Below are 12235 nucleotides of genomic sequence, written 5' to 3' on the forward strand. Positions count from 1 at the left end.
GTCGGTGTCCATGTTAAGAATGTGTTGCTGTCCATGTTAAGAATGTGTCGGTGTCCACGTTAAGAATGTGTTGCTGTCCACGTTAAGAATGTGTCGGTGTCCACGTTAAGAATGTGTTGCTGTCCACGTTAAGAATGTGTCGGTATCCACGTTAAGAATGTGTTGCTGTCCACGTTAAGAATGTGTCGGTATCCATGTTAAGAATGTGTTGCTTTCCACGTTAAGAATGTGTCGGTATCCACGTTAAGAATGTGTTGCTGTCCACGTTAAGAATGTGTCGGTATCCATGTTAAGAATGTGTTGCTGTCCATGTTAAGAATGTGTTGCTGTCTATGTTAAGAATGTGTTGCTGTCCATGTTAAGAATGTGTTGCTGTCCACGTTAAGAATGTGTCGGTATCCATGTTAAGAATGTGTTGCTGTCCATGTTAAGAATGTGTTGCTGTCCATGTTAAGAATGTGTTGCTGTCCACGTTAAGAATGTGTCGGTATCCATGTTAAGAATGTGTTGCTGTCCATGTTAAGAATGTGTCGGTATCCATGTTAAGAATGTGTTGCTGTCCATGTTAAGAATGTGTTGCTGTCCATGTTAAGAATGTGTTGCTGTCCACGTTAAGAATGTGTTGCTGTCCATGTTAAGAATGTGTTGCTGTCCATGTTAAGAATGTTGTCAGTGTCCATGTTACAATTCTAATTATTACCTATTATAACACATACTTTCTTTATCACAACTTTATTATCTACCGTGCTTTAACGGAATATAATTCAAAATAGATAAATAAATATATATTAAATCAATATAAGCGATTTTATTTCATTTTTCAGTCTTTATTTTTCTAATACAAATGATAATTTTCAATTCTTCATATATCAGCTGATGAAATTAAATACTTTGTCATCATCGGTACATTGCTTTCTGTGGGGATTGTAGTGTTCGATATGGAGCCTTATAAACCTTCAGTTAATACACGTCTCGCTCAAATGTTAGACGATGTGCTTAGGATCAATAATAACAGTAATATTAGGTGTTCATAAATAAAGTATAAAAGTCCGACTTTATATTGGATCACGTGGTATTACATGCCGTCTTCTCATTGGATCTCCATACATATCCATACAATTTGAGTTCATTGTTATTTATCGAAAAAGGAAGTAACTCTTGTGAGTCTAACCAGACAATCGCAACATCTCGGGAAAATTTCCGGCAACACTCGGAAGGATTTCCGAGTGTTGCCGGAAATTTCCCCGAGATGTAAAGAATAGACGCAAGTTACCTCCCCTGCGATCTGTAATTGATCGAAACGAATAGATGTTCGAAAATGTCCAGCTTTTATCAAACAGCTGTTGCTTGTTTTTAAAGATGTACACAAGTTTGGTCCTACATCATCGACCACTGGTGAAAATCTCACGACCGCTCAGTTACAGATAATGTAGGCTGTTACCTAGTGGAGCTACAAGGGGCATGTCCGGTATTACATTAACCAAGAGGTGTGAAACTCGGGTGACCGTTAACAACCATTTTGTTAACGGTCACCCGAGTTTCACAATATTTCTTTGACCCCTTTTTGACTCCGCGTTTCAGCCCCAGGGGGTCAATCGGGCCAACATTTACATTCCATCAACCTGCCATTCAAAACTGCAAATTCTAACCCCAGGGTCATGAAATTCACAATTTTGGTAAAGCACCTCAATGTCCTTCTATATATGAAGAGTATTTGATTCCACTTTATTTTGATTTTGAGAAGATTTTTGAAATTCCTTTTACTTTGAACCTTTTGGCCCCAACCATCAGCCCCTGGGGGTCAACCATGGTCAGCAAGTGCACACCATCAAACTGTCATCCCATGTTGATGATGTTTACCAAATTAGAATTAATTCGAATAGAAATTAAACAAATGATATTCCAAAGTGTAATTTTCCTATACTAACTATAGCAAAGTTTACCCTCCCCCGGGCAAACGTGACACCCAAGGGTAACGAAGCTCACAAATTTGGTAAAGCACCTGAAGACCCTTCCAACGATGAAGGGTATTTGTTTCTACCTTATTTGGGTCTTAAGAAGAAGACTTTCAAAGTTTTGGTCAATTTGATCCTTTTTGGACCCGCCCCTCAAGCCTCTCTGGTGGTCAGGCAGTGCCAAAATGCACAAACCGTTCAAATTCTAATCAAGTTTGTATTATTTTTAATGGCAATTGGAACAAATAATGTTCAAAAATCCACCCCCCCCGTTTGACATCTGATATTTTTTATTCCGCTCCTGTATGACGTTCTGAAATACACCGTGTAATCATATATGTTTGTATCGATGTGTTTAAGAGGAGTGGTCTAATTTTAGTAAAACCCCGAACATTGATGTCCCCTGTAACATATTAAATATGAAAGTATTCAATGATTTCAACATAACTTATGTGGTATTGCAAATAAATAACATTAGTAATCTTTATGTCACATTTGTGTCGCTAAGATTTCAAGAGAAACGCTATAATTGACCGATCATCATGATGTCATTCATTTCTTTTTCGGTCTCCATCCATCTATAAAATCTACAATTTTCTTGACATCAAGGGCATTGAGCTCCGGAAAACCCTCCCTTAGCAACTGTTTGTCCAGCGAGCACAAAAGACTACCGTCTATTTGTTCATTAGCAAGTCTGATGACCACTCGGTCCTTCATGCCAATGTAGTGGAGAGATTTGGACACTTCCAGCACGGTCAAGGTCGAAAGGTCATCTGGGGGTATCCAGTGGTCATCGTGATATTCGGAATATTCCTGATAGCTGTACTCACTATCACCATGGTAACCGTAGTCTCCAGATATGGCCGAGTCGTCTGCTTGCCGAGTCATTGGCTCGCTCAGACCGGATATAGAAGCCGAGCGCATGAAACGCTTGAAACCCGGCTCGCTCTCCGCGTAGACGCTTGAGCGTGCGTATTGCGAACTGTACGGGTTGCGTTCAATACCGGAGCTGTACAGCGAACTAGCAGTTGTTCCAGGTGGCATACCAGAAGAAATATCGTTACATGTTAAGCCATTATTATTGCGACTTAAGTCCTGAAAAGAATCACTAAAATTGAATACATCGATAGCGTTCCTCATTTTACGGACATTATGACTACGAACGGTCGCATTGGCGTCAAAATTCAAACTTCTGTGCGACCGTGATCTAAACTTTGGCATACCAGAATTTGAACGAGTATCGAGACATTGATCATCCACAAATCTCATAGCACTTTCGTAGGAAAACGTGTTAGGTTCCGGAACAGCTTCCGATGTTGGCCGACATTCTCCTGATACATAAGGTCCGTCTTTTGTAAACTTTTTATCATTTTCTAATGTATATCTGAACAGTTCATCTATTTCTTTTTCGTTAGTTTCTTTAAGATCTCTGACGTCGTAACTATAATTACTTGGAATTTCACTGCGAGCTTTTCGTGCACGCATTAGTTTTGCTTCCCGAGTTGGCGCCAACGGAGGTTTGTTGCGAACCACAGCGTATGTTTGGTCCGCTCTCAGTCGTAGCTGTGCCGGGCTCATATAACCGTCTTCGTCATCCTCCTCCTCCTCCTTGCTGACGGAATTACCGTGTATTGCCTCGGGTCGATCCGACAGACCGCGACAACCTCCGAAATCTCCCGAATCAACAGGCGGGGGTTTTGGAGCTACTGGCAGTTCTTCATAGACAGCTTCTTTCTCTGAACCTGGACTCTTTGGTATCGGAGGAAGATCGCGATTCTGTGGGCCAACTGTTGAGCCCGTAAACGTGCCATACGGCGGACTTTCAAATGACAAACTTGTGTACGTAACCCTATCGTCCATGTCAGTTGTAGAAGACGGCATGACATCACCTTTATCTCGCTCGCCGGTATCATGGTCGCTTGTCTTCCCATCATCCTCTGTGTTCGCTGTAGATTCAGTGTTAGTAAGGTCATCAAAGTTCGCTTCACTTTTACTCAACCGTGACGTAAACACTCCCGCCACTTGTAATGCTTTAAGGCTCGCACGTTCCTTTCTGGATCTGGACCGAACACTCAGTTTATCGAAAAGTCCAACTTTGTTTTTCTTTTGTTCTTTCACTCTTACAGGAAGTGCTATCTCAGTCTTTTCAGCATTCACGTGCTCTTCCTCGTCGACAAGCGGGTCCTCTTTCGGAGGTATATGCTTTTTAGATTTTCGTTTCCTAGATATATCTTTTTGTAAAAGTATATTTGCATCCAATGGGAGTTCAAAAGCCTGCTCCTCGGCATTGGTGATCGGGTACCTACCGAAGACGACCCACTCGGTGTCCCGCAACTCCTCAACCTTGACGAACCCGTGAGGTACAATATTTGGGCATTCTTGGTCTTCCTCGTGGATGAGCTGGGCTTTCACGGGTAAATGGAAGGCAAGTATTAGGTCTTGTAGCTCGTACACACTGTCGAAATTCTCCTCTGTAGTCTCACCGATAGGACTGAACACTCCGGACATTATAATAGGAATCATAACTTCTGTACCGGAAGTGTCAAAGCACTGTAAATACTTCAATTCCTGTTCCTTCTTACCACTTTTATGTGTCCGTAACAATTTTCTGAAGAAGCTTTTGACATTGGCCCTGGTCTTCTTCTGATCCATGAAGATAATCCCAGTGGTGAGCACGGCGCCTGCGCGAATCTCATACGGAACCCAAGAGTTCATTCCGGACTCTGCACTAAGCTGGTATCCCACCGTGGCAGTCCTGACTAGAAACCGTCGTGGCTTTACGTTAGTGATCGCCTGGATGGAATCAAAGTATTCCACGGGTCGTCCATCCTCGGGCAGAACCTCAAACCAACCTGGAACAGAAAATATAACACAATCAGGGGATGGTCGTCAAAAAAAAAAAAAAAACAGCAATGATAAGGTAATGTGGCTGACATTGTGCAACCGTCATAACGTGACGTAGAAAATGTCATTAGGGGAGAAAATCATCTAAAACTGGGACACAGTACATAATTATTACACTTTAGGGGAGAAAACACCTGTAAACCTGGGACACAGTACACATTACACCAACAGGGGAGACAACAACTCTTAACCTGGGACACAGTACACATAACACCAACAGGGGGGGGGACAACCCTCTGAACCTGGGACACAGTACAGACTACACCAAGAGGAGATACAACCCCTCTAAACCTGGGACACAGTACAGACTACACCAAGCGGAGAGACAACAACTCTAAACCTGGGACACAGTACAGACTACACCAACAGGGGAGACAACACCTCTAAACCTGGGACACAGTATAGACTACACCAAGAGGAGAGACAATCCCTCTAAACCTGGGACACAGTACAGACTACACCAACAGGGGAGACAACCCCTCTAAACCTGGAACACAGTACAGACTACACCAACAGGGGAGACAAACCCTCTAAACCTGGGACACAGTACAGACTACACCAACAGGGGAGACAACAACTCTAAACCTGGGACACAGTACAGACTACAACAACAGTGGAGACAACACCTCTAAACCTGGGACACAGTACAGACTACACCAACAGGGGAGACAACACCTCTAAACCTGGGACACAGTACAGACTACACCAACAGGGGAGACAACAGCTCTAAACCTGGGACACAGTACAGACTACACTAACAGGGGAGACAACACCTCTAAACCTGGGACACAGTACAGACTACACCAACAGGGGAGACAACAACTCTAAACCTGGGACACAGTACAGACTACACCAACAGGGGAGACAACCCTCTAAACCTGGGACACAGTACAGACTACACCAACAGGGGAGACAATAACTCTAAACCTGGGACACAGTACAGACTACACCAACAGGGGAGACAACAGCTCTAAACCTGGGACACAGTACAGACTACACCAACAGGGGAGACAACACCTCTAAACCTGGGACACAGTACCGACTACACCAACAGGGGAGAAAACAACAACTCTAAACCTGGGACACAGTACAGACTACACCAACAGGGGAGACAACCCTCTAAACCTGGGACACAGTACAGACTACACCAACAGGGGAGACAACAACTCTAAACCTGGGACACAGTACAGACTACACCAACAGGGGAGACAACAACTCTAAACCTGGGACACAGTACAGACTACACCAACAGGGGAGACAACCCTCTAAACCTGGGACACAGTACAGACTACACCAACAGGGGAGACAACAGCTCTAAACCTGGGACACAGTACAGACTACACCAACAGGGGAGACAACCCTCTAAACCTGGGACACAGTACAGACTACACCAACAGGGGAGACAACACCTTTAAACCTGGGACACAGTACAGACTACACCATCAGGGGAGACAACACCTCTAAACCTGGGACACAGTACAGACTACACCAACAGGGGAGACAACACCTCTAAACCTGGGACACAGTACAGACTACACCAACAGGGGAGACAACACCTCTAAACCTGGGACACAGTACAGACTACACCAACAGGGGAGACAACAACTCTAAACCTGGGACACAGTACAGACTACACCAACAGGGGAGACAACACCTCTAAACCTGGGACACAGTACAGACTACACCAACAGGGGAGACAATACCTCTAAACCTGGGACAAAGTACAGACTACACCAACAGGGGAGACAACACCTCTAAACCTGGGACACAGTACAGACTACACCAACAGGGGAGACAATCCCTCTAAACCTGGGACACAGTACAGAATACACCAACAGGGGAGACAACATCTCTAAACCTGGGACACAGTACAGACTACACAAACAGGGGAGATAACACCTCTAAACCTGGGACACAGTACAGACTACACCAACAGGGGAGACAACAACTCTAAACCTGGGACACAGTACAGACTACAACAACAGGGGAGACAACACCTCTAAACCTGGGACACAGTACAGACTACACCAACAGGGGAGACAACAACTCTAAACCTGGGACACAGTACAGACTACACCAACAGCGGAGAAAACATCTCTAAACCTGGGACACAGTACAGACTACACCAACAGGGGAGACAACCCTCTAAACCTGGGACACAGTACAGACTACACCAACAGGGGAGACGACATCTCTAAACCTGGGACACAGTACAGACTACACCAACAGGGGAGACAACACCTCTAAACCTGGGACACAGTACAGACTTCACCAACAGGGGAGACAACAACTCTAAACCTGGGACACAGTACAGACTACAACAACAGGGGAGACAACACCTCTAAACCTGGGACACAGTACAGACTACACCAACAGGGGAGACAACAACTCTAAACCTGGGACACAGTACAGACTACACCAACAGGGGAGACAACATCTCTAAACCTGGGACACAGTACAGACTACACCAACAGGGGAGACAACCCTCTAAACCTGGGACACAGTACAGACTACACCAACAGGGGAGACAACATCTCTAAACCTGGGACACAGTACAGACTACACCAACAGGGGAGACAACACCTCTTAACCTGGGACACAGTACAGACTACACCAACAGGGGAGACAACCCTCTAAACCTGGGACACAGTACAGACTACACCAACAGGGGAGACAACCCTCTAAACGTGGGAAACAGTACAGACTACACCAACAGGGGAGACAATACCTCTAAACCTGCGACACAGTACAGACTACACCAACAGGGGAGACAATACCTCCAAACCTGGGACAAAGTACAGACTACACCAACAGAGGAGATAACCCCTCTAAACCTGACACAGGACAGACTACACCATCAGGGGAGACAACCCTCTAAACCTGGGACACAGTACAGACTACACCAACAGGGGAGACAACACCTCTAAACCTGGGACACAGTACAGACTACACCAACAGGGGAGACAACCCCTCTAAACCTTGGACACAGTACAGACTACACCAACAGGGGAGACAACACCTCTAAACCTGGGACACAGTACAGACTACACCAACAGGGGAGACAACACCTCTAAACCTGGGACAGAGTATAGACTACACCAACAGGGGAGACAACAACTCTAAACCTGGGACACAGTACAGACTACACCAACAGGGGAGACAACAACTCTAAACCTGGGACACAGTACAGACTACACCAACAGGGGAGACAACAACTCTAAACCTGGGACACAGTACAGACTACACAAACAGGGGAGACAACAACTCTAAACCTGGGACACAGTACAAACTACACCAACAGGGGAGACAACAACTCTAAACCTGGGACACAGTACAAACTACACCAACAGGGGAGACAACACATCTAAACCTGGGACACAGTACAGACTACACCAACAGGAGAGACAACAATTCTTAACATGGGACACAGTACAGACTACACCAACAGGGGAGACAACACCTCTAAACCCGGGACACAGTACAGATTACACCAACAGGGGAGACAACCCCTCTAAACCTGGGACACAGTACAGACTACACCAACAGGGGAGACAACAACTCTAAACCTGGGACACAGTACAGACTACACCAACAGGGGAGACAACAACTCTAAACCTGGGACACAGTACAGACTACACCAACAGGGGAGACAACCCCTCTAAACCTTGGACACAGTACAGACTACACCAACAGGGGAGACAACACCTCTAAACCTGGGACACAGTACAGACTACACCAACAGGGGAGACAACACCTCTAAACCTGGGACAGAGTATAGACTACACCAACAGGGGAGACAGCAACTCTAAACCTGGGACACAGTACAGACTACACCAACAGGGGAGACAACAACTCTAAACCTGGGACACAGTACAGACTACACCAACAGGGGAGACAACAACTCTAAACCTGGGACACAGTACAGACTACACAAACAGGGGAGACAACAACTCTAAACCTGGGACACAGTACAGACTACACCAACAGGGGAGACAACAACTCTAAACCTGGGACACAGTACAAACTACACCAACAGGGGAGACAACACATCTAAACCTGGGACACAGTACAGACTACACCAACAGGAGAGACAACAACTCTAAACATGGGACACAGTACAGACTACACCAACAGGGGAGACAACACCTCTAAACCCGGGACACAGTACAGATTACACCAACAGGGGAGACAACCCCTCTAAACCTGGGACACAGTACAGACTACACCAACAGGGGAGACAACAACTCTAAACCTGGGACACAGTACAGACTACACCAACAGGGGAGACAACAACTCTAAACCTGGGACACAGTACAGACTACACCAACAGGGGAGACAACATCTCTAAACCTGGGACACAGTACAGACTACACCAACAGGGGAGACAACCCTCTAAACCTGGGACACAGTACAGACTACACCAACAGGGGAGACAACATCTCTAAACCTGGGACACAGTACAGACTACACCAACAGGGGAGACAACACCTCTAAACCTGGGACACAGTACAGACTACACCAACAGGGGAGACAACACCTCTAAACCTGGGACACAGTACAGACTACAACAACAGGGGAGACAACACCTCTAAACCTGGGACACAGTACAGACTACACCAACAGGGGCGACAACAACTCTAAACCTGGGACACAGTACAGACTACACCAACAGGGGAGACAACAACTCTAAACCTGGGACACAGTACAGACTACACCAACAGGGGCGACAACAACTCTAAACCTGGGACACAGTACAGACTACACCAACAGGGGAGACAACAACTCTAAACCTGGGACACAGTACAGACTACACCAACAGGGGAGACAACAACTCTAAACCTGGGACACAGTACAGACTACACCAACAGGGGAGACAACAACTCTAAACCTGGGACACAGTACAGACTACACAAACAGGGGAGACAACAACTCTAAACCTGGGACACAGTACAAACTACACCAACAGGGGAGACAACAACTCTAAACCTGGGACACAGTACAAACTACACCAACAGGGGAGACAACACATCTAAACCTGGGACACAGTACAGACTACACCAACAGGAGAGACAACAACTCTAAACATGGGACACAGTACAGACTACACCAACAGGGGAGACAACACCTCTAAACCCGGGACACAGTACAGATTACACCAACAGGGGAGACAACCCCTCTAAACCTGGGACACAGTACAGACTACACCAACAGGGGAGACAACAACTCTAAACCTGGGACACAGTACAGACTACACCAACAGGGGAGACAACAACTCTAAACCTGGGACACAGTACAGACTACACCAACAGGGGAGACAACATCTCTAAACCTGGGACACAGTACAGACTACACCAACAGGGGAGACAACCCTCTAAACCTGGGACACAGTACAGACTACACCAACAGGGGAGACAACATCTCTTAACCTGGGACACAGTACAGACTACACCAACAGGGGAGACAACACCTCTAAACCTGGGACACAGTACAGACTACACCAACAGGGGAGACAACACCTCTAAACCTGGGACACAGTACAGACTACAACAACAGGGGAGACAACACCTCTAAACCTGGGACACAGTACAGACTACACCAACAGGGGCGACAACAACTCTAAACCTGGGACACAGTACAGACTACACCAACAGGGGAGACAACAACTCTAAACCTGGGACACAGTACAGACTACACCAACAGGGGCGACAACAACTCTAAACCTGGGACACAGTACAGACTACACCAACAGGGGAGAGAACATCTCTTAACCTGGGACACAGTACAGACTACACCAACAGGGGAGACAACACCCCTAAACCTGGGACACAGTACAGACTACACCAACAGGGGAGACAACAACTCTAAACCTGGGACACAGTACAGACTACAACAACAGTGGAGACAACACCTCTAAACCTGGGACACAGTACAGACTACACCAACAGGGGAGACAACACCTCTAAACCTGGGACAGAGTATAGACTACACCAACAGGGGAGACAACAACTCTAAACCTGGGACACAGTACAGACTACACCAAGAGGGGCGACAACAACTCTAAACCTGGGACACAGTACAGACTACACCAACAGGGGAGACAACACCTCTAAACCTGGGACACAGTACAGACTACACCAACAGGGGAGACAACAACTCTAAACCTGGGACACAGTACAGACTACAGCAACAGGGGAGACAACAACTCTAAACCTGGGACACAGTACAGACTACACCAACAGGGGAGACAACAACTGTAAACCTGGGACACAGTACAGACTACACCAACAGGGGAGACAACAACATTAAACCTGGGACACAATACAGACTGCACCAACAGGGGAGACAACAACTCTAAACCTGGGACACAGTACAGACTACACCAACAGGGGAGACAACCCTCTAAACCTGGGACACAGTACAGACTACACCAACAGGGGAGACAACACCTCTAAACCTGAGACACAGTACAGACTACACCAACAGGGGAGACAACACCTCTAAACCTGGGACACAGTACAGACTACACCAACAGGGGAGACAACACCTCTAAACCTGGGACACAGTACAGACTACACCAACAGGGGAGACAACACCTCTAAACCTGGGACACAGTACAGACTACACCAACAGGGGAGACAACAACTCTAGGACTGGGACACAGTACAGACTACACCAACAGGGGAGACAACTCTCTAAACCTGGGACACAGTACAGACTACACCAACAGGGGAGACAACAACTCTAAACCTGGGACACAGTACAGACTACACCAACAGGGGAGACAACACCTCTAAACCTGGGACACAGTACAGACTACACCAACAGGGGAGACAACACCTCTAAACCTGGGACACAGTACAGACTACACCAACAGGGGAGACAACACCTCTAAACCTGGGACACAGTACAGACTACACCAACAGGGGAGACAACACCTCTAAACCTGGGACACAGTACAGACTACACCAACAGGAGAGACAACACCTCTAAACCTGGGACACAGTACAGACTACACCAACAGGGGAGACAACCCTCTAAACCTGGGACACAGTACAGACTACACCAACAGGGGAGACAACAACTCTAAACCTGGGACACAGTACACATTACACCAACAGGGGAGACAACCCTCTAAACCTGACACAGTACAGACTACACCAACAGGGGAGACAACACCTCTAAACCTGGGACACAGTACAGACTACACCAACAGGGGAGACAACAACTCTAAACCTGGGACACAGTACAAACTACACCAACTACACAGTAGGGTTATCATCGTCAAGGGAGAAGATTTTATACATGCATGTTGAACATCAAACATATCTGAACTTCCATAATGTTACCATATTTCAGTTTGTACAAACCTATCCCCG

The 12235-nt window shown here is 46.3% G+C and overlaps 1 protein-coding gene across 2 annotated transcripts in view; it reads right to left on the reverse strand.

Moving 5' to 3' along the window:
- Window positions 1-788: 788 nt before the first annotated feature.
- LOC117326385 overlaps window positions 789-12235 on the reverse strand; it is a 29581-nt gene continuing 18134 nt past the window's right edge. For both annotated transcript variants that reach the window (XM_033883130.1, XM_033883132.1), the window contains exon 2: window positions 789-4807. In XM_033883130.1, coding sequence (XP_033739021.1) covers window positions 2508-4807 — 2300 coding nt within the window. In that variant the 3' untranslated portion in view covers window positions 789-2507. The remainder of the gene's footprint in view (window positions 4808-12235) is intronic.

Source organism: Pecten maximus, chromosome 4, assembly GCF_902652985.1.
Source record: "Pecten maximus chromosome 4, xPecMax1.1, whole genome shotgun sequence".
Lineage (NCBI taxonomy): Eukaryota > Metazoa > Mollusca > Bivalvia > Pectinida > Pectinidae > Pecten > Pecten maximus.